A 22,980-nucleotide genomic window follows, 5' to 3' on the forward strand; every position below is an offset into this window, starting at 1 on the left:
CACTCATTCCTTCACTCATCCGGCATACACACGGAGAGGACTCCTGCTGCCTGCAGAGGGGAGGAATCGGTCAGATGCCTGGGGTGTGACCCAGGTGCTGTCCTCACTGGGGCACCAGGAGGACCCATGGACGGCCAGCCAGGCAGCAGGTGGGAACTGGACGGGTCACCAGGAAGACCCCATGGACGGCCAGCCAGGCAGCGGGTGGGAGCTGGATAGGTCTGGACAGGTCACCAGGAGGACCCCATAGACGACCAGCCAGGCAGCAGGTGGGAGCTGGATGGGTCACCGGGAGGACCCCATGGACGGCCAGCCAGGCAGCAGGTGGGAGCTGGACAGGTCATCAGGAGGACCCCATAGACGGCCAGCCAGACAGCAGGTGGGAGCTGGACGGGTCACCAGGAGGACCCCATGGGACGGCCAGCCAGGCAGCAGGTGGGAGCTGGACGGGTCTGGACAGGTCACCAGGAGGACCCCATAGACGACCAGCCAGGCAGCGGGTGGGAGCTGGACGGGTCACCAGGAGGACCCCATAGACGACCAGCCAGGCAGCAGGTGGGAGCTGGATGGGTCACCAGGAGGACCCCATGGATAGCCAGCCAGGCAGCAGGTGGGAGCTGGACGGGTCACCAGGAGGATCCCATGGACGGCCAGCCGGGCAGCAGGTGGGAGCTGGATGGGTCACCAGGAGGACCCCATGGGATGCCTCTGCCATGCCAATTTGCATCTCCCCAGGACTCGTGCGATGGGAGGATGGGAGAAGCAGGGACAGCGGGGCAGGGGGCCGGGGCTGTGGGGAGAAGCAGGGACAGCGGGGCAGGGGGCCGGGGCTGTGGCTGTGGGGAGAGGCAGGGACAGCGGGGCAGGGGGCCAGGGCTGGGGCTGTGGGGAGAAGCAGGGACAGCGGGGCAGGGGGCCGGGGCTGTGGCTGTGGGGAGAGGCAGGGACAGCGGGGCAGGGGGCCGGGGCTGTGGGGAGAGGCAGGGACAGCGGGGCAGGGGGCCGGGGCTGTGGGGAGAGCAAAAGAAAGCACGTTGGTGTGGTGTCATTTTTTTTTTTCCGGTGTGAATTGCACAGCTTTCCTTTTCATGTGTTATTGTAAAGAAAACGTAGCGTGGAATCTGCCTGTTTAACCATTTTTTCAGTATGTAGTTTGGCAGTGTTACGTAGTAGTGATCCTGAGGAAGTTCATAGAAAATACGTATTATATAAAAACAAAGCCAAATTGGCTTACCTGTCACTTCCCTGCCAACCTTTCGCAGTGCCCCTTTAGATTCACATTGTTGCATCACAAATCTGCGCAACGTTTATCCCCTGACGAATGTGAACGGCAGCTTCTCGGCATGTCCACGCGCAGCAGCATCAACACTCATGAATCACTCGTGGTTGGTGTGTCTGAGCGCCTAGGACACGAGTGACGTGGCCGAAGGAGCGACTGCTGTTCCAGGCTATGTTAGCAGTAGCGACCACAGGAACTCCTGGGTGACCCTGTTTCTAACCGTGCTGTGATACCGGCGGAGAGGAAGCTCGGGTCTTATCTCCTTGGTCAAGGGAGGTTTCCGCCTGCAGAAGGGCCGTTTTGGGGACTCCGAGCGTCATCGTGTTTGTTGAAGTACTCTGAGAGCTGGGAGCTGGAGTCTTGCACAGGCTCTTTTTGGAAGGGAGGGCAGTGATTACAAGGGGCTGGAATGCCAGCCAGGCAGCAGGTGGAATCCAGACACCCAGAACGCACGGATGTGGGTTTGGGTTGGAGCTGGGAGTCCTGAAGCGCTTGCCCACACCTGTCCTACTGCGACTTGTGATTCCACAGGAGCCAGCTTCCTCTCCGAGGTCCAGAGAAACCAGGCTTTCCTGAGCAGCCATCCCAGACGGATGCGAGCGCCGTTAACTGCCTCTCGACTCGGAACCAAATGCCAGGCTGAGTGGAAATGCAGCTCTGAAGAGTTGTAGACCAAGTGAGATGGTACAGTGCTTGTCCTGCCCCTGTTGATGGGAACACACCAACGAAACGTTAGTGATACAATGTTTTAGGCAGTCTCTTGTGGCTTGTTGGAGACAACACACCAACGAAACGTTAGTGATACAATGTTTTAGGCAGTCTCTTGCGGCTTGTTGGAGACAGTGTTCTTTCCGCTGAATTCAGCGATGGCCCCTTGGAAGAAAGTTGATTCCTGAACCGCTTTGGCACCATGGAGAGGAAGCAACCCGAGCTTTGAGAAAGCTACAAGTGTTGGAGAATTTAAAATGATGGCAGTGCAGCCCAGAACCTGTGGCTGAGACCTCACAAATAAATGGATCTTCCCAGAAGTGATCCAGTGAAGCAGTAAATATATAGTCATTTATTTAGTTGAAAGAGGTTCAGGGAGAGGCAGCATGGCTCCCCCTGGTGGCCGTGGCTGGGCAAAGTGGAGCTGCAGGCAAAGGTAGCCCAGATGCCCAGAGAGGATCATGGTGGGTGATGTGGCTTGGCACCGGGTGCCCCAGCTCCTCCCCATCCCGAGGACAGTGGGTCGTGCGAGGTAAGACCCCCTGCTCCTCAGACTGCCTGGATCTGATGCCACGCACCCCCTCACCCACTATAGAATTCATACTGTAAAGGTAATTACAGATTGCATTTTGGCAACCAAAGAACCTAGTGGTCTTTTTCCCCCCCACAGAATTTTTAAAAAAGGGTCTTCCTTCCCAGGCCACACACAGGGAGCTGGATTGGAAGTAGAGCAGGTGGGACTCAAACCGGCGCCCGTACGAGATGATGCCTTCATAGGCAGAGGATTAGCCTGATATGCCATTGTACCAGCCTCTATTTTTTTAAAGATAGAACCGGTTGTTATCTTGCTAACATTGAACTATCCTCAAAGCATCAGGATATGTGTACTCGCCAGTTTTATTTTTGTAGTTAAAATGCTTGAGCAGGTTAACCTTCTAAGGGAGAGGTTTGCTTACAGTTCTGATGGCTGGTGATGGCGTTGCTACTGGCAGAGGCCTCGGGCAGCGTGGGCATCTGGCCGGGTGGTCCCTTCCTTATGAAGAAAGCAGTCAGGAGTCATTCATGGGGCACCACCCTAGCGTGTTCATCTAATCCTGATCACTTCCTCAGTGCCCCAACTTCAAATGCCAGAGCCGGAGGAAGTTTCCACCCGCCTGCCTAATGCCTTCAACTGGAGATCCAAGTTCCAGATATCGGAAGTTTCAAAACATATCCAAGCATAGCAGTGTGGCTCTACAGTGTTTTTGTTCGTTTTCAATTTATTTATTTTTACTGCAAAGGCAGATGTACAGAGAGGAGGAGAGACAGAGAGGAAGAGCTTCCGTCTGATGGTTCACTCCCAAGTGAGCGCAATGGCCGGTGCTGTGCCGATCTGAAGCCAGGAGCCAGGAACTTCCTCCAGGTCTCCCACATGGGTGCAGGGTCCCAAGGCTTTGGGCCGTCCTCGACTGCTTTCCCAGGCCACAAGTAGGGAGCTGGATGGGAAGTGGAGCTGCCGGGATTAGAACCCGCGCCCATATGGGATCCTGATATGTTCAAGGTGAGGACTTTAGTTACTAGGCTATTGTGCTGGGCCCATGGCTATATAGTTTTTTATCAATACTGCTTGTTTTTAAATACAATTTTATACTACTAGCGTGTAAGCTTCGGTGACAGATTGTGAGAGACTGAGAGGGGAAACATTGCCCGCTGAAGAGAGAAGCAGTTTTGCAGATTTCGGCCCCAGAGCGCGTCTGGGTCGGTTGCCCTCACTGGGCCGCGCACTGGCTTTGCGCAGCGCTTGTCCCCCTCACCGCCCTGGAGACCGTCCAGGAACAGGCCGCGCTGGGTCTTGTTCCCGGTGAAGTCCCGCTTCCTGGTTTGCAGATGCCCCGAGGGCAAGCTCTCCCTCCCGCTTCTTCCTCTGCGAGCACAGTATGAGTCAGCCTTCAGGAATGCCTCAAAAGCGACTCAGGACGGAGGAGATTTATTTTGGTTTCCAGCTGCAGAGTCACGCAGTGGCCACGCGTGTGAAGAGGGACCAGCGCACGCGAACGTGGGAGCACGGACAAAAGCTCCGTGGAACCTGGCTGAGATAACCACCTCATGAGACCAACGTGCCCAAAGCAAGCCCCCGCCACCCAAGGACCTGAAGACCCCCGCTGCACCACTGCCCGGCCACCGTGAATCGGCCAGTGTCCACGGCAATGCCATCCCATGACCTGCTGACGTAAGACTTTGGGGGTTAAATGTCTGCATGAATTTGGCTGAGCCAAGTCCTGTTCTGTGCATAGCACAGCGGTAACCCCAGGCCCGCGGCTCACTCGATGCCACCACACGGGGCACGGGCATGCCCACCCACGCAGCGGGACGCGGGCATTCCCACGCACGCAGCGGGACGCGGGCATTCCCATGCACGCAGCGGGACAGGAGCATTCCCACGCACGCAGCGGGACGCGGGCATGCCCACGCACGCAGCGGAACAGGAGCATTCCCACGCACGCAGCGGGACGCGGGCATGCCCACGCACGCAGCGGGACGCGGGCATGCCCACGCACGCAGCGGGACAGGAGCATTCCCACGCACGCAGCGGGACGCGGGCATGCCCACGCACGCAGTTTGGACGAGATGTGGACTTTCAGTCTGTTCAGGCGTACTTACCCTCCTAAAAATTGTCAAAGGCCCCAAAGAAAAGTTTCTTTGTCAAATATCAGTATTTATGTTGATATTTTTAAGAATAGACATTACAATGAAGAAATTACTAAAGTATTAATTCCTTAGAATTATAATACTATCTGATATGTTCATGCAAAAAATTTCAGTGCAAAGTAACTATTACTTCTGAAACACAGAAAAACATTCAGTGGGAGGAATGCTTACTGGGTTACTTTTTTTTTGTTGAAGATGTGTTTATTTTTATTGCAAAGCCAGATATACAGAGAGGAGGAGAGAGAGGAAGATCTTCCATCCACTGATTCACCAAGTGACCACAACAGCCGGAGCTGCAGTGATCTGAAGCCAGGAGCCAGGGGCCTCCTCCAGGTCACCTCCAACCGTTACCGTCACTTGGGAAGAGAACCAGCAAATGGAAGATCTTTGTCCTCTCTGTAGCTCTGCCTTTCCAATAAAAAGAAATAAAAAATTAAAAAGAGTGTGAAAGATGAATGAGGGTCTTGGATAGGACAAGAGTGTTGGATAGAGTTTATCAAAGCAACTGAAAAAAAAGATGTGCTGGCTGTGATATATTCATTATTGAAGTCTGGCAGAAGGCGGCCATGGTAAGATTCAGTGCTTCCGTGGAGCACCTGCTGTGCTTAGTGCACTGGACTAGTAACTCAGGGGCACCCAGTCTTGCCCTTTCCCCTACTCTGAAAAAGGTGGAGGCAGGCAGTTAGCCTCACCCTTAGAGCTTCCAAGTCCCGTATGGAGTCCCTGGGCTCTCAGCTTGAGCTCCCAGCTAACACAGGCCCTGGGCAGCAGCGGCAACAGCTCGAGGAGCTGCGTTACCCGCACAGGGTCCCTGTACTGTGCTCCTGGCTTGGGACCAGAGCCCTGACCACTGCAGCCATTTGGAATAATGAGCCCTCCCATCCTCTCTTTGCTTCTCAAATAATCGAAATGTCAAAGGCACACTCAGTAGGACGAAGCTGTAAGTTCTAACGAAGAGATGCCTGCATCCCATTGGAGCCAGGAGACATGCCGGTCAAGGGCTCTCAGGAGCCCTCCGGGCGAGGCTGCCTCCTCCGACTTGGGCTTCACCTGTCCTCCCCCGCCTGCAGCCTCCCCTTGGGTCCCTCGGTCCCCGGTTCCGCTGGCCCCCTGGATCTCCCTGTCCCTACCTCCACCCAGTCACCCTGGTGCCCCACCCCGACTCCCTGTTCCTCCAGACAGGCTCTTTCTCCCACTTGCAGAAGCCGGGATGGGTGGAGGGATGGCTGGCTGGCTGGCTGCTGTCCTGGCCATGCCCACCTCTGGCCTCGCACCTCATGCAGGCCTGCTGTCCTGGCCCCTTTATACCCGTCTGCCTTGGCCTCCCTGCTCACCTCCCTCTGTGTGCCTCTCATATTATCTCTTCTGTTGTCAGATCCAAGCCCCAGGACAAGCCAATCAGTGCCAGCAAAGAGAGAAGAGAGAAGGGAGAGAGAAGGAGGCAGCTATGTCATCTACTTGTTCAATAGCCAAATGACCACACAGCAGCTGGGGCTGGGCCAGGCTGAAGCCAGGAGCCAGGGGCTCCATTCAGGTCTCCTACATGGGTGGCAAGGACCCAAGCACCTCTTCTGCTTTCCAAAGTGTGTGAGCAAGGAGCTGGATGGCAAGTGGAGCAGCCCGGACTCACACCAGCCCTGTGACCTAGGAGGCTGGCATCACAGGTAGGAACTTAACCTGTTGTGCCACAACACCAACCTGCAGTAACACCAACCCGTCTCATTTCATGACATCCTTTGTGGATGAACAAATGGCCATCATGCGTACGACACAGATGCATGTTATTTCAATTCATTAAATGTGAGATTTCATTAGTTCTAAAACAAAATTGGTTTTTCAGAAAATGAATTCTGATATTCAAAGAGAAGTTCCAATCAGAACATTATGTACCTCAAAATTCTGGTCCCCGTTTTTAGTACATTTTGCTTTAAAGCACCTTTCTTTCTACTGTACTAATTAGTGTCTGTCAGGCAAGACCTCCTAGGGTCAGGTTAGTTGAAGGAATGAAGGGAGGACAGAGAGAATGGATGGGTGTGTGGGTGTATGGATGGGTGGGTGGATGGATGGGTGGGTGGATGGATGGATGGATGGGTGGGTGGGTGGAGGGATGGGTGGGTGGGTGGGTGGAGGGATGGGTGGGTGGGTGGGTGGAGGGATGGGTGTGTGGGTGGAGGGATGGGTGGGTGGGTGGGTGGAGGGATGGGTGGGTGGGTGGAGGGATGGGTGTGTGGGTGGAGGGATGGATGGGTGGGTGGGTGGGTGGAGGGATGGGTGTGTGGATGGAGGGATGGATGGGTGGGTGGAGGGATGGGTGGGTGGGTGGAGGGATGGGTGTGTGGGTGGGTGGAGGGATGGGTGGGTGGGTGGAGGGATGGGTGTGTGGATGGGTGTGTGGATGGGTGGGTGCATGGGTGGGTGTTTGCATGGATGGGTGGGTGGATGGGTGGGTGGATGGATGCATGGATGGGTGCATGGATGGATGCATGGGTGGATGGGTGGATGGATGGATGCATGGGTGGATGGGTGGATGGATGGGTGGATGAGCGTTAGGAAGGGCAGAAGGAACTGGATCAAATCGTCTTTAATGAGAAATCGGGGGACTGGGTTTAGAGTACACTGTAGCTCTGGATCCCGGGGTCCCCTCTGTCCTCTGGCTCCCCCTAGTGTAGCTCTGTTGCTCCAGGGCCTGGGAAGCTGAAGTCCACAGTGAGGTTTGTGTAGAGAGGGTGTCGCTCCCTGGAAAGCAGCCTGTACCCTGGGGAGCTGATGCTGTCCTGTCGCCACCTCCGACGAATGTGGGCCAGGACGCGGAGCCTGGGGAACAAGGAGGTGCTGCTGTGGGATGCCACCACTTCAGGGAGGGCCTGGGGCTGGCCGCACCCTCCAGCACTGACCTTGGCAGGCTCTGCCCACGGTCGGGGTCCTGCCCCTCCAGCATGTGGTAGCGGCCGAAGAGCAGGTGAGGCCGTGAGAGGTACATCCCGCTCAGTTTCACCCTTTGAGGGTTTAAGGAGAGGACCAGAAGGCCTGGCGCTTGTCTCATCTGGCAGGAACATCATGGCATGGCCCAGTCCCCAAATTCAGGCTAGCTCATGTGCCCAGTCTAGGACCCCCAGGACCCTTTGTCCAGTGTGGCCTGTGTCCCTCGCTGCACATCATTGTGGGAACCCACAGCCCTTTCTGCTAGGCTCCCTGCATCAGGACCCCCAACCTGGTAGCAATGTCGTTGTCCTCGTCTTCCAAGCTCTGGTACCCAGTGGGGAAGCCATGGATCCTCAGGTAGTGAATGGGGCGCAGTGAAAGCACCCCTCCGAGATAGCCTTGGTAGGGCAGCCTAGGGAAGCAGGGGGTTGGAGACACAGGGGTTCCAGGCCACAGAGGCCCTGCTGGCCAGGAGCTTCAACGTCCACTTTGGGTTAGCTTGTGTCCAAGTACCCCGCCTCAGCCTCCTTCGTGACACCCAGGGGTCTCTCCGTGGAATCAGGATATCCCCTTTCCTTTCCTGATTCTGGGGTAACCTGTGACCTCCTGAATCTTCTCACAGCCAGTGGGCCCACTTGCATTCCATCTCCCCAGACCTTAGGGAAGCCCCCTTCTCACCTCCACGACCACCCTCTCTGCCCACTACTTAATTAGGAACATCTTGTGATTCCGTCATTGGTGACCACTCCCTCATGGATGGCAATGTCCAAAAGTAAAGTTCTTCGTCATCCACTAGGTGTTTCTCTAGGACCCATCATTCCCCCTTCCCTGCCTTAGCCTCAGTGCCCAGGCCTGGACTCCAGGCCAAGCCCCTCCAGGCAGTCTTCCCTTCACCTACTTGTACTTGAACTTGTCGATGGCCACGGACACATGGGCAGGGAAGAAGTCACAGGTGTAAAGGTTGCGGTCATCCTCTGGGAGTACGTTCACATCGTGTAGGAAGACACAGTCCCAGTCCTCGTCCTGCATGGCCTCCCGGAAGCCCACGTTGCGGAGCCGGCTTCGACTGAAGGCAGTGCTGTTCACCTGCGTGGGACACGGATATCCATTGGGCAAGAGTGTCCTCCCACCCTGCAGGTGGGAAACCCAGACTTATCCAGGAAGATGCACTGAAAGGGAGTACCCACTCCGAGAAATGCCCAAGAGTTGGTGGTTTTTGCCCTCAGAGCCCTTCCTCCTTCACCCATCTTTAAGGCTCCTAAGCACCACCTTCGAGAGCCCAGATGCAGGGAGCAGGCATTAGAGAAGACCCGCCTGTGCCTCTGCTGCTGTCCCTCCTAGGGAACAAGCCAGGAGTCACCACCACCACCATCACCACCATCATCACCATCACGCCCATCAACACCCCACCACTGCCATCATCATTGTCACTTATGGACCACCTATTTGCTGTTAGACATTGGCCTAACTACACTGTATTAACTCACTCGATGGGTTTTTCTCATAACCAGCAATGGAGGTGCTAAATCTCTATTGTGAATCAGGAAAGCGTGCAATAGAGCGCTGTTTCCTGAATCCACTTGAGTCCAGCTGAGTGATGGCGTGATGAGTGGATGACGCCATGCTAGGATCACACACTGGGTAACAGGCAAGGCTGTGGTCGAAATAATTGGTTCCAGCGTTGTGTCTCTTAGGGTTTTTGCCTAACTTGTTTTAAGAAAGGCATCCAAGCTGACCCTAAACTCAACAACTGCAGGTAGTCCTTGGGCCCAAAGATCCCCAATTCAAGTTCCTCTTGGCTACAAAATTTGACAACCCCCCTCCCCACCGACTCCAGACACCCTCTGACCCAGAGAGTGCAGGATTCAGCCCAGCTCTCTAGGCTCCTCAGACCTCCTGCGCCTGTGCCTCCCACCCACCAGCCCTGCCTCACCTGATTCACCACATAGATGGTATAGTGCAGTTGCTGGCGCTGCAGAAAAGGATGTAGGTGGAAGAGCAGGTGCTGTAGGTGCTGGGCTTGCCCATAGTAGGGGACCACGACTGCTGTATGGTACCGTGTCCAGCAATCAGGTGGCCAGTACTGACCTCCTGGCTTCACCAGTGGGTTCTTTTCCGCTACCTTCTCCGTGGTCAGGTTGTCTGGGACCATCACCTTCAAGGGGCCATCTGACAGAATAGAGGCAGAAGCCCATGATGACCATGGATGATCTCTGTGACCCCCCCCCAAGCTTGGTAATACTGGGTCACACAGTGTCACCCAACATTCACATCCACCCAGAGCTTCAGAATGTGGCTTAAAAAGACACAGGGTCTATGCAGATGGTGTTGGTTAAAATGAACTCCTACTGGATTAGGGAGAACCCCAAATCCAATGGAACAAAGCCCCGAGGATGAGGAGACTATGGAGGCAGAGATCGGAGCACCCACAGAGCAAACAGCACCACGAAGAGCCGGACACCATGACACAGCAGGGAGGCACAGGCCGGGCGCTTGCTCAGCGCCTCCAGAGGAGCCAGCCCTTGCAGCATCTTAATTTCAGAAACTCATCTTCCTGAACCGTGAGAGAAGCAGTCTGTTGTATCAAGCCACTTGGCCTGTGGCCCTTTACTATGCCAGCCCTGGAACATGGACATGCCACACACGAGGACACCGCAGGAACGCCTGGACTTCCACTCACCTCTCAACACGTCCTGATCTTCCCTCCGCCTCTGAGCACTTCTTTCAGTCTTACCTTCCGTTTCATCCCTGGGCCTGGGCCTGGCGCCCACGCTCCTCACTCTGAGCAAGTTCATCACCTCACATGGCTTCCCTTGCACGGGCCCCAATGGCCCCAGATCTGCCTGCTGAGCCCCCAGCTTCCCCTTCTGAATGCTTCTCAGGCTGCCCACCCTCACTCATTTCAAATTACCCTTCCTGAAGGATAGCCGCTATCATTTCCTTAAATCCGTGGGGACAGATTGTCTTTCTTTCCAAAGACACACATGGTAGTATCTCTTGGGCCCTGCGTGATACCATAACAGCTAAATCCTCACCTTACAACTACCAGGATCTTATATAGGCTGGTTCACGTCCAGGCTACTCCGCTTCCCATCCAGCTCCCTGCCTGTGGCCTGGGAAAGCAGTCGAGGACAGCCCGAAGCCTTGGGACCCTGCACCCCCGTGGGAGACCTGGAGGAAGCTCCTGGCTCCTGGCTTTGGATCAGCTCAGCTCTGGCTGTTGCAGCCACTTGGGAGTGAAGCAATGGATGGAAGATCTATCTCTTTGTCTCTCCTTCTCTTTGTAAATCTGCCTTTCCAATAAAAATAAATATAAGAAAAATAGTCTCTCTTCCAGGTGAACCTGACACTTCCTATGGATACAACTGGCAATGAAAGAGGGGACATCACAACAGACTCCTCAGGAATTAAAAGCACTGCAGTGGACTTTGATGAAAAAGTGTATGCCAACAAATTCATAAGCTAGAAGCGATGGGGTGGATTCCCGCACACAGCCTGACTTCTGTAACTGAGTGCAGGCAGCCAAGCGGAAATGAACCATGGGCGTTTCGAGGCCCTAACAGCTTCTGCTGTGTTTCCATGCGAACTTTCTCTTCAGCCTTCAGCTGCTGCGTCAGCACTTTGAGGCCAGCACGCCGCGAGGAGCTCAGACTCCACGTGGAGAGATGCTGAGATGGCGCAAGGCCAGCAGGACGTCCAGTCAGTCCCTGGTGACGTTCCAGTCCCGGCCACACCCTACCCCTGGCATGTAGGTCTTCAGCTGAGGTCTCCCCCAAATGAGGGTGAGGATTATTTACAGACTTAGGTTCTCCAATGCTTTTGTAGCGACACAGCCCTGGACGACAAGCACCCCCGTCGTGATTCTACCACCAGGCCCACGGCGTCACCCTCCCAGGTCCTGCCCACTCCTCGGGCACTCATGCCAGCACCCGGGGCACGAAGTACTCTTGGAGACACGCAAGGCCCACCCCAGGCTTACTGATGTAGGGTGAGATGATGGGACAGTTAGGCAGATCCTTCTGCGGCACGTCCACGGGGCGGATCTGGCCGAGGCTGGCATACACGTCCCGGAGAGGGATCCCTGGAGAGGAGGACTGTGCCAGGAAGGGCGGCTCTCCTGCCTTTGGCCCATCTCGGAAGAGCAGGCGCAAGGAGGAGGAGTCAGAGCATGTCTGGTAAAGGAAGACCCCCACAAGCAGCAGTTGTACCCCCAGAAATGAGAGCAGGATGCGCCTTCGTGTTTTCATTCTGGGAAAGGAAGCAGAGGGTCAGGCCCCCATGCTGCGAACCCCTCTCTCTTGTCCGCAGCCCCCTCCCCCAGGGAGCTGTTTTCATCTCCTGGCTAGCTTTGCAGCACCGGGACCAGGGGGAGAGATGAATCCAAAAAGGCTGAGCGTCACACCACCTGTGCCAAGCAGTGGGTGCCTTGTGAGGGAGTCCTGTCACTCTTCCTGCCTCCCCATGCCACACGGACACCAGCGGGGCTGCTCTCACAACCCAAAGGCTCTAAGTGAAGTGGACGTGATGGCGTCCCTGGACTGCGTGCTAGAACATACCTACACCCCCTGTCAGTTCTGAATGCTCCTTCGGCACAGCCAAGTCAGCTAACCTTCGGCGGCTCCCAAGACCCCCCTGACGTCATCCTGAGATCCCCCTGACGTCAGCTAACTTTCCTGGCCTGTGGCTGTCCTTGTGAGCCCCCGCCGTCCGTCCAGCAGCTTGCTGCGGGTGAGGTCAGGCTGGGCTCATCTCCGAGTGCCCCACACTTTCAAGCTCAGAAAACGGATGAAGGAGCGAGTCCAGCTCGGCGCTCCACTTCCCTGCTGCCCCTGCTCGCCCTCTGCGGGGTGCTGCTGGTCATCCTACCGTGCGCCTCACAGCCCCACCCGCCCCCACCAAAGTCCCGAGGACACTGCTCCTGAGGCAACGTCACACATCTGCGTGGCGCTAGCACACCCTGGCCGCCTCTCCTCCAGCCGCCTCCCTCATCTTCTCTCCAAGAGCGGGTGTCCGCACCGCTCCCTAAGCACCAGGCAGTTCAGAGGCTCGGCTTTGCCAGGAACGGTGATTCATGGGCGCTCTGGCTGTAAGGTAAAGAACTGAATCTTGGGATATTCTCTTATTCTCCAAAGTCTCCAAGCTAATGACCAATGAGACCTTGCTTAAACTTACACTTAGAGGAAAAAAAAAAAAAGATAATGTACTTACAATGGAACTGGAAAAAAACCTCTGGAGGGGATAGTGGCACAAAGGGAGGGAATCTGCTCTCCTGACTCGTCCCAAGGGATGCCTTCGGGCTAGAAGCCAGCACTCCACACTAGTCCCAATTATTCCCGTGCCAGTGGGAAGGATATGAACAGGCGCAGAACAGAGCTTGTCAGAAGGTACTGACACGTGGCGCCCAGCCTGTATTCCTGCCACAAGATCAGGAGGGGTATTTTTGGATGAACTGGGAAAGTACCTTTGAAGCAGGCTCAGGAGATTTGACTCTTAAAAAAAGCCTTAAATGGGGGAGCGCCGAGCAGACCAGGATCTAACAGCCGCAAATCCCTTCTGTGGGACAGGCCTTAGGAGGCGTTACCTGCTGACGGACTCTCCCAGCTGCCCAGCTGGGGAGATGGCTTACCAAGAGAACCATGTCCCATAATACCAAGTCAGGCTTTTGAGTGACATTCTTAGATTTAGATGTCCCCTTTACAAACAAAACACGAAGAAACTAGACCCCCACAGTGAGAAGGAAATACATCTCACACAGGGACAACTGTCAAGAACATCCCAGGAGAGGGTCCAGACGATAGCCTAGTGGCTGAAGTCCTTGCCTTGCATGTGCCGGGATCTCATATAGGTGCTGGTTCGTATCCTGGCTGCTCTACTTCCTATGTAGTTTCCTGTTTGTGGCCTTGGAAAGTAGTGGAGGATGGCCCAAGCCTTGGGAGCCTGCGTGGGAGGCCTGAAAGAAGCTCCTGGCTTTGGATGGGCTCAGCTCTGGCCGTTGCGGCCACTTGGGGAGTGAACCAGTGGACGGAAGATCTTTCTGTATCTCCTTCTCTCTGTATATCTTCGACATGGGTGCAAGGTCCCAAGACTTTGGACCGTCTTTGCTTTCCCAGGCCACAAGCAGGAAACTGGGTGGGAAGTGGAGCAGCCGGAACACGAACCAGCACTCATGTGGGATCCCAGCACAAGCAAGGTGAGGACTTTAGTTACTAGGCTACCATGCCAGAACCAGAGAAGCACTTTTTAAAAAGATGTATTTATTTTTAATGAAAAGGAAGAGTTACAGAGAGGGGAGAGTGAGATCTTCCACCTGCCAGTTCACTCCCCAAAGGCCACCAAGGCTGGAGCTGAGCCAATCTGAAGCCAGAAGCGGGGGGCTCCTCTGGGTCTCCCACACGGGTCCAGGGTCCCACTGCTTTCCCAGGCCACAAGCAGGGAGCCAGATGGGAAGTAGAGGAGCTGGGACTTGAACCATTGCCCATATGGTATGTCACTGGTTGCAGGCAGAGGATTAGCCAGTTGAACCATCATGCTGGCTCCATATGAAAGGCATAGAGCTTCAGAGTATACATGAATTTTAAGAAATGACTGTTAGATATGAAAAAATGCTCAAGTTCCCTGGCAATAAGGGAAATCCAAATTAAAACATCAATGAGGTACCACCTAACGCCAGTAAGACTGGCCCACATGAATAAAAGCACCAACAACACTTGTTGGCGAGGTTGCGGGGAAAAGGGAACCCTACTCCACTGCTGGTGGGGCTGCAGGCTGGTACAGCCTCTATGGAAATCAGTATGGAGAACATTCAAACAACTCAAATACAACATACCGTATGACTCGGCAATAGCACTCCTAGGAATATATCCAGAACACTTGTTTTATGAGAAACCAACATGCACTCCTATGTTCATAGCAGCACAATCAGTAATTGCAAAAACATGGAAGCAGCCAAAATGCCCATCAACAGAGGATTGGATAAGAAAGCTATGGTTCATCTACTCCATGGAATACTACTCAGCTATTAAAAAAACCAAAATGCAGTTCTTTGTGGCCAAATGGGCCAAACTGGAAACCATAATGCTAAGGGAAATGAGCCAATCCCAAAAGGTTAAATACCACATGTTTGCCTTAATTTAAGATGACACGATGTTATGTATGACAAGTTATGTTATGAATGTTATATGTTGTGTATAAACCAAAATTGAAATGTCAATGAGGTGGTCACAGAAGGTGGATAAGAAATCGCATTTACTTTTAACATACTGGTTACTCATTACTATGTCAATTAATTCCATGGTGATGTAAATTTTTGCTAATGGTATGTTGGAGCTTTTAATTGATCGGGATGATAGTCTGCTGGCTCTGTCTTCAGACCAGAGAGTTTATACCTAAGAAGCCGTTGAACTTGACTGGACAATAAGATGCTGGACTCTATGTTTGGTATATGCTTGCAATGGGGGAATCTCAACTGAACTTGAACTGTGGTTATGCAACAAGGAGGAGGAATCCACCATGGTGGGAGGGTTTGGGGAGGGGTGGGGGGAATCCCAGTACCTATGAAACTGTGTCACATAATACAATGTAATTAATGAATTTAAAATAAAATTAAAAAAAAAAAAAAAAAAAAAAGAAATGACTGTTAGGAACCTGGCGTGATGGCCTAGTGGCTAAAGTCTTCGTCTTGAACACGCCAGGATCCCACGTGGGAGCCGGTTCTAATCCCGGCAGCTCCACTTCCCATCCAGCTCCCTGCTTGTGGCCTGGGAAAGCAGTGGAGGACGACAGGCCAAAGCCTTGGGGCCCTGCACCCATGTGGAAGACCCAGAGGAAGTTCCTGGCTCCTGGCTTCAGATCGGCTCAGTTCTGGCCATTGCAGTCATTTGGGGAATGAATCATCAGATGGAAGATCTTCTTCTCTGTATATCTGACTTTGCAATAAAAAAAAAAATCTTAAAAAAAAAAGGAAAAAGAAATGACTTAGTCCTCATTTTGGAATTCCTATCAAAAGCATCATGGAGCATCAGACGTGTTGAAACACTGTGCTTGTGTTTGGGCCTTTTGATTCTGAACGGTCTTGGGCAAGATGCAGAAGGAACTGAGTTAGTATCTATAGAGCCCTTTTGGTGCTGTGGGAAGGTGAGCCATGTACGATGGAGCTAATTATTTCTGAAACCATTTCGTAAAGTTACATAGTATTTTTACAAAGTCAATGCCTTTGGGGCCCAGGATGGTAGTCCTCAACTTGTGTGTGCTGGGATCCCATATGGACATCAGTTTGTGTCTGGCTGCCCCACTTCCCATCCAGCTCCCTGCTTGTGGCCTGGGAAAGCAGTGGAGGACGACAGGCCAAAGCCTTGGGACCCTGCACCTGCATGGGAGCCCTGAAAGAAGCTCCTGGCTTCAGATTGGCTCAGCTCCAGCCGTTGCGGCACTTGGGGAATGGATCAGTGGATGGAAGATCTTTCTCTCTAAAGCTCCTTCTCTCTGTAGACCTGCCTTTCCTCCAACAACAACAACAACAACAACAACAAGGCAATGCCTTCGGTCAGTGCCAGCACTTGCTGCCTTCTGGTTTACTGAGGCAGGTGGTTTCGCGCGCGGCATGTCAAGGAGTGTCGGCCTCACGCTCGCTATTTTACACCTTCCGCTTAAGGTGAAGAGGCTCATGTCACATGCCCCATATTCGAAACGGTCCAGGGGCCAGAGGCCTGATATACACACAACACTTAAAGGGTTAGCATAAAAGGCACATACAATTTTCATACATTGTCAGATCCAACAGAGCACAAAATGCGCTGCCAAGCTTGGCTGGCTAGCTGACCAACGCGTTCTGCCCTCCTGCCTCTGCCATGGCACCAGGCGTCCTCTGCCGTCTCCGCCGGTGCTCCCGGGCATGCTGTCCACTGCTCTGTCTTTCCACGGAGGAGGCCCGTTTCCGACATGTGCACTCCACAGTCTGACCACAGAGCTACAGTTCTCCCAGTGGTCGGAGCTCTGAATGCAGAGATTCAGTTGCGCATATCCCCAAAGAAATCTCATCTGAGGTGCTCCCAGACCTGACTTTTGCTAGCTGTCCGTCACCCACATCAACCAACGCACACACACTGGTAGTTGCAGTGGCTGGGTCAGTTCTGTCTCCAGCTCCATATCAGGGTGAGCCCATTTTGTCCTGGATGGGCACAGTTGGTTAGTGGGTAAGGAGGGGAGCGTCTCCAGGAGCAGACCAGTGCGAACACGTGGCAAGTGTGGGGGTGGCCAGCGGCTCAGTGAGCACCTGCCAAGCCCGAGGAGCCAGGCGGCCAACAGCAGGTGAGGGGCTCACCCTGTGCCCCCACACTCATGGCCTCACCAGCCATCCTGACACTGAACTACACTCACAGCCCCCAGGACGTGCGGTGAAGGTGTGCAATAAACAGCACGCAAGCATCTGCCGGGGACCCGTGAGGACCCTCTGTCCACGCTGCACCAGCCTGCAAACCAGCGTCCAGAGATGAAATCCAACACACAAAAACTCGTGGATGCTCTACACGGCCCCAATTTGGGGCCAGCAAACGGAGGGAGAGAAGACTCTCTTAGGACCATGTTCCTAAACTTTTATTCCTGAACCCTCAACGTGTCAGGCGGAGCTGGGGGGGTGGGGGCGGAGCCGATGGGAGCGGGGCTCCGGCCTCTACCCACCGGGTGCCAGACACATCACAGCCACACCCAGGCATTGCGACCCTTCTCCCTGGGAACTACTGAGAGCACCCTTAGGCTGCCTGAGACGGCAACCCCGCCTCACCGCTTGCTTTTATTGACTGTTCAAGGAACTTGATGTTAGGCGTGGCCCAGGCATGAAGCCTCCCGTGAGGGGGAGGGTTAGAAACGCTCTCCATCCTAACTCATCCATGCTCCCAGACCCCACGAGGCTGGGCCTCTCGCTGTCCCCACCCTGCGGAACAGCAGGTGCACAGCGCAGCACCCAGCACAAGCCGAGGGCTCCCTAAGTGAGGCGCCTCCCCCTGCACAGCCCCCCTGGCTTGCAGCACCTGTGTCCTCTGGGGTCCCTGCAGCCCTGAACGCGCAGCGTCCTCAGGTTAACACAAGAGACTCTGTGAGCCTGGGTCGTCACAGTCCAACCGTGGAGACCCATCTCCCACCCTGTATCCTCAGGACACAGAGGAGGGCGCACGGCTCAGGAGGGGGCAGGCCCGGGGAGCTGGGGGCTCGGGAGGGCGCGGCCCCGGGGAGCTGGGGGAGCTGGGGGCTCGGGAGCGGGCGGCCCTGGAAGCCTCTAGAGCACCCGCCCCATCTCTGGGTCTCACCTGCTCTTCATCCTGACCCCCATCGTCACCCGAACCTGGCAGGTGCCTGGCCCCGGGCGGAAGTGTCCCTGACCGAGTCCCGAGCCCCGTGCAGTGACGTGTAAACCGTTCCCCGCACGCGTCCCCACGCGCGCCCGCGGACCTCAGCCTGCACGGCCTGCGCCCCTCGGCCCGGCGCGCGTCCACTCCCAGGCCTGCAGGGCAGGCCGCTCGGCCCCCGTCCCCCGCGTGCCGGACTCTCACAGCACGGGCGACACTCCCGGCCCTCCACAAACCCCCACGAGAACAGACGGTCTGAAAACACCATGTCGGGTGGCACACCGCACGAGATCCCTGCTGCAAGGGTGCGGGTGAGCACTGAGCCCGGCCCACCCTGGAGCACCAGGAGCCGTGGACAGGGCGCTGCCGCGAGGCCCGTCGGGAACTGTAGTCCCCGCTAACGGAACGACAGTGGACGCACCGGAGGCGACCCGCGCCACGGGCACCTGGGAGTCGTAGGCGAGTATGCGCAAAGCCTCCTGGGAGTCGTAGTCCTTTCCTGGTAACCTGCATCTTGCAACCCTGGTTCTGGCCCAGGTGAGCGTCCCACCTTCCCGCCGTTGGCCAGGCCTGGTCCTTTTGCAAGAGTTAGAGGGCTGACTGTTTTTCTCTTATCCATTCTGGTGGGAGCCGCTGAGATGACACTTCCTTATGCGCCCAATGACCTGGTCAGGGCAGCTGGAGTTGTGCAGTTGAGTTGTGCAGTTGCTCTCACAGCTGCTCAGGAAGCCTCCATGCAAGCCAGGGTTCCCGTGCCACCCACCCACGTGTCTTCTCTCCGTGTCCCGCAGAGGCCGATCCCATAGCCATGCCTGCCCCACCGTGCGCCTCCTGCCGCGAGGCTCGCGCTGCCCTCTGCTGTCCTCCAACGCCCCAGCTCAGGACAGGTGCTGAGCGGGTGCCTGTTTCTGCGCCTTGGAGGCCGAGGTGCTGCACAGAGTGCTCGTGGGTCGGGGGGCGGGGTGGGGGGTCTCCACAGTGCTGGTTCCTGTGCTTCGTGCACTCGCCCCATGCCTGGACATCCTTCTGCATCTCGTGGCCGTGGACCAGGGCATCAGGGTCTACATTTGCAAAGTGATCCAACACGCTGGAGATGCTTTTTCTCTGCCTTTCAAACAAATAATAAGTGATATGATTTCTCAGGGCTGGTGTTGGAAGCTGTGTTGAAATGTCGCTGGGGAGCTTGCCCCCAAGTTCTCTCATTCAAAACGCACATCGGAGTACCTGGGTTTGTGCCCTGGCTCCTCTCCCAATTCTAGCTTTCTGCTAATACCCTGAGAGGCAGCGGGTGATGGCTCAAGTGCTTGGGGCCTTGCTACCTACATGGGAGACTCAGATGGAGCTCTGGGCTCCTGGCCTCAGCCTCACCCAGCCCTGGCTGTTGTGGGTATTTCAGGAGTAGAACTGGACGTAAGAGCTTGGTTGCTTTCTGTCTCTCCACTTTTCAAAAAAGTTAAGTCAGGTTTGTAAAAGAATATAACTTCTTTAAAAAACCGCAAAGGTTCATTTATGTATTTGAATGTCAGTGTTACGGGTGGGGGGGGTTGTCTTCCATTTGCTGGTTCACTCTCCGGATGGCTTTGGTGATGAGCTGGCACAGGCTGAAGCCAGGAGCTCCTTCTGGGTCTCCCGTGTGGATGCAGGGCCCAAGGACTTGGACCATGCTCTACTGCTTCCCCAGGCGCATTAGCAGGGAGCTTGGTTTAGAAGTGGAGCAGTTGGGACTCAAAGTGGCCCCTACGTGGGATTCCGGTGCTGTGGGTGGTGGTTTTATCCACTGTACAACAGCAACGGCCCCGATAATACAACTTCTCCATCAGCCTCCTGATGCTGCCTTCATGCTGCTGTCAGGACTTGGAATAAAATCAGACACAGAGGAGGATCCCAGATAGTATTCTCCATGACAATACGAGGAAGGGCCTAACAGCAGGTGCAAAATACCAGCCCACTGGAGAGGAGGATGAGTCAGACACAGACGTTTTCCTGGAGAGGGCAAGGGTAGAGACAGCCTGAGAGACAAAGAACCCAGCGGTCTGTGGGAGATGCATTGTCTCTGGGCAGCTAAGTCACCTGTGCCTAGGATGAGGGGGAGGGGTTTGGGGTGACCCCTCACCAGCACCTGTGTCCTGCAGCATCTGAGGCAAGCCAGAGCTCTGCACCCACGGGTGCTCCTCTGTCCCCTGGGGCCCGACCTGGGAGGCAAGGGGCTGTGCGGTTGACCCTGTCCGTGGTCCTGGAGCAACAGCTGGGAGATGCTGCAGCTTAGCTGGAGTTCACAGGTTGGAATTCACAGGTCCTGGGCCTGATGCCAGCAAAGCACCCCAGTCTGTGGGAATTCTGGGGAGGAGGGGTCTGAGAGAGGGGGAGAGTCAGCTGGGCGCATCTCGAGCGGTCCCTCTTGACCGTCTCATTGACCATCATTGGGAACTCGGAGGGCCAGCCCGGCGAAGGGACGGGGAACAACAGTGTGTCTTTTCAGATGAAGCTGGCGTGGCTGACCCTCGGATCATATGTTAGGTCAGCCGGGTCCTCTGAGTGCCAGGTCGTTTCTCTGTTTCCCCACGACAACAATCCTCTCTTGTTAGTTGTGACACTTTACAGTTATCTGCTTCCTGTCTGCCTTCCTTTGTCTTTGGCTGATGTGTCCTTCCACAAAACATTTTCAATTCCAGTGTTACCACGTCCATGGAGGTTGTTAGTCAAAGAGATGTTTTATTGCCTTTTTGTCTCATCCTCTCATGAGAAAATTATTCTGTAGCCATTTGGGGAGTGAACTTGCACATGCGAAACTATTTTGCTCTGTCTTGGCCTCTTTCTCTCTGTGTAACTCTGCCTTTCAAATAGATATTTAAAAATTACACTTTCTCCGATTTTTAAGCAAAAAGGCGATTATCAGAATATCAGACATTTGCTAGGTTGCAATATTTTTACATACTGTAAAATTTATTTATTTATTTACTTTTTTCCTCATGGCCACTTTCCAAAGCCCAAGGAAAAAAAAATGTGAAGATATGTGGGCTTGAGTGTTGCTGGTGAACTTTTGGCTAGTTGAGTTTTAGTACTTTCTTAACATATTCATTAAGCTTTAGAGGAGGAAGGGCATGCGTGCTTTCTTCAGTCCACTCTCTCGACCCAAGTCCACCCATGAGCTCGTGTTTGAAGGAGAAAGGTGTCATGAGTGAGCATCCTTTCAGAAGGAGGGGCGAGAGTAGCCAAGGCAGCATGGTATGAGCCAGCATGGAAGGTGAGCAGAAAGAAGGTAGAGCAGTTAGCGGGACAGCTGGGAGGACTGCCGTGGGGAGATGCCTGCAATGGATTGTCCAATGCCAACTGGGCCGTTGACTTTTGGAAGGAACACCTCCCATCCCATGAGTGAAGTGGAGAAGCTACTGGAGGTGGTGGGACACATGGAAGGATTGACAGGTAAAAGTTGGGTGACCCAGAAGAGGACAGGAGTCGCCACATGGGGAGCTGACTGCTGGGTCAGCTGGTCTTTCCCTGGGAGGGTTCACACAGCGCCGAGAATGGGGGGTGGTGCCTGCATGTTGTGACAGCTTTCCTGTGCGTGGTGGTTATGGGAGAGCTCGCCGACGGGGGCCTCCTCTTCAGGGACGCATGGAGAGCATGCTATGTGGTAGGACCTCCATCAGCTGGCTTCTGTATGCTCCGTTCTTGAGTGGTCACAGCAAGCTTTAGGGTAGAACACATGCTCTCTGACTTACAGAATGGGAAACACATGTGTCCCTTAGAGAGTGTCAGATCTTGGGTTGGTGCCCACCTGTCTCCGACCCCACTCCCCCTTGTGTTGATGTCACATGGACCCTTGGTGCTTCAGTAGTTACTCCCACTCATCTTTCCCGTCCCCGAGGCTGTGATGCCCCGGCCAGGACCGAGCCCCGGAGACGTCCTCACTCACTTGTCTTGATCTCTGCGTATTCTGTGGTGCTCGTGGCCTCCTGGTCCTGAGGCTCTCGTGGCTTCGCCCTGTGGAAGCTGAGGGAGGCGTAGTGGAGCTCCTGCTGTTCCCGTGGGAGAGAAGGATCCCCAGCAGAAGGCTGGCCTTGTGGGCTGTCTGGCTTGGGGGCTACCAGCCTGGAATCCTGGGTAGAGGGGAGAGAAAGGGCAGGCATGAGGAGAGGGTGGGGTGGTGCATCCTCGGGGATGCATGGCTGTCTTGACACGCTATTTGAAAATACATGGAACGTATTCATGCCAGAAACAGGGGTTTGGGCACCCTGACCATGCTCCTCCATCAGCTCAGATCACTGCCTTGGACGACTGCCTCCTGGTGCCCACAGCCCCGTGGGACAGCTGCATACAACCTGCTTGACTAGCTGCACCTGCGCACTCACACACCTAGCACAGACTCTGCAGAAACCACCGGTCAGTCAAGTGTGGCTCCACAGAACCCAGGCCTGCCTGCTGCGACCCGTCCATCAGAGCTCCCCAACAGGAGCACCCCAAGAGCAACGGCCTGGACCCCAAAGCCTCACTCTCTCTCCCCACCTGCTAGTGGAGTGTGGTGTCCATCCCTGATGTTTCCCCCAAATAGACACAGGTGGACCCTGAGGGGCAGGCTGCCTCTTTCTCGGGGGTCTGCATGTGATGAACTGCGCTCCTGTGGCTTCGTGCTTTGCTGAGTCGCTGCCTCTGGCCGACCCACTGCCACACCTGACTTGAACTCCCTACTGCTCGGTGACATCTTAGACCATGGTTCTTGGGAATGAATAAATCGAACAGCAGTCGGAGAGCTACATAGGTGCCTGCTGGGATGGATGAGATGGCTGTGAGAGTGACACCTGTCACAGGTTGGGCGCTCATGCAGCAGGCCAGCTGCCGGGTAAAGGGGTGTCCTGTGAATGGTGTGAGGTGAACCTCCCTGGAGCTCCACCTCTGGACCTGAGGCTGAGGCCGCTCCGCCGAGAGACACCTCAAGACCGAACTAGGGGTAAACACAGCACAGGGTCCGAAGGGGAGGCTGGGGGTCCCAAGGGGAGGCTGGGTTGGTGGGGCCTGAGAGCATCAGGCCCTTGTGTTCACACT

The 22,980-nt window shown here is 55.0% G+C and overlaps 2 protein-coding genes across 3 annotated transcripts in view; both read right to left on the bottom strand.

Annotated features, from left to right (window-relative positions):
* Window positions 1-22,980, bottom strand: part of LOC101519962 (sialic acid-binding Ig-like lectin 5) — a 48,643-nt gene that overhangs the window by 18,106 nt on the left and 7,557 nt on the right. Inside the window, exons 9-10 of one of the 2 annotated variants that reach the window (XM_058674122.1) lie at window positions 21,854-22,037; window positions 21,431-21,627 (exon numbers count right to left, since the gene is read on the bottom strand). The exons of the other annotated variant lie outside the window; for it this stretch is intronic. Coding sequence (XP_058530105.1) covers window positions 21,584-21,627; window positions 21,854-22,037 — 228 coding nt within the window. The 3' untranslated portion in view covers window positions 21,431-21,583. Of the gene's footprint in view, window positions 1-21,430; window positions 21,628-21,853; window positions 22,038-22,980 lie in introns of those variants that run through there. 2 annotated transcript variants of the gene reach the window in all.
* LOC131482191 (beta-1,4-galactosyltransferase 3-like) lies at window positions 7,336-18,001 on the bottom strand. Its single transcript, XM_058674124.1, has 7 exons — window positions 17,899-18,001; window positions 11,577-11,845; window positions 9,531-9,766; window positions 8,496-8,683; window positions 7,887-8,009; window positions 7,570-7,671; window positions 7,336-7,489 (listed from the first exon to the last, which is right to left on the bottom strand). The coding sequence occupies exons 1-7, from the start codon at window positions 17,919-17,921 to the stop codon at window positions 7,336-7,338; spliced, it is 1,095 nt and encodes a 364-aa protein (XP_058530107.1). The 5' UTR covers window positions 17,922-18,001.

The sequence above is a fragment of the Ochotona princeps genome, chromosome 16 (assembly GCF_030435755.1).
Source record: "Ochotona princeps isolate mOchPri1 chromosome 16, mOchPri1.hap1, whole genome shotgun sequence".
Classification (NCBI taxonomy): Eukaryota; Metazoa; Chordata; class Mammalia; order Lagomorpha; family Ochotonidae; genus Ochotona; species Ochotona princeps.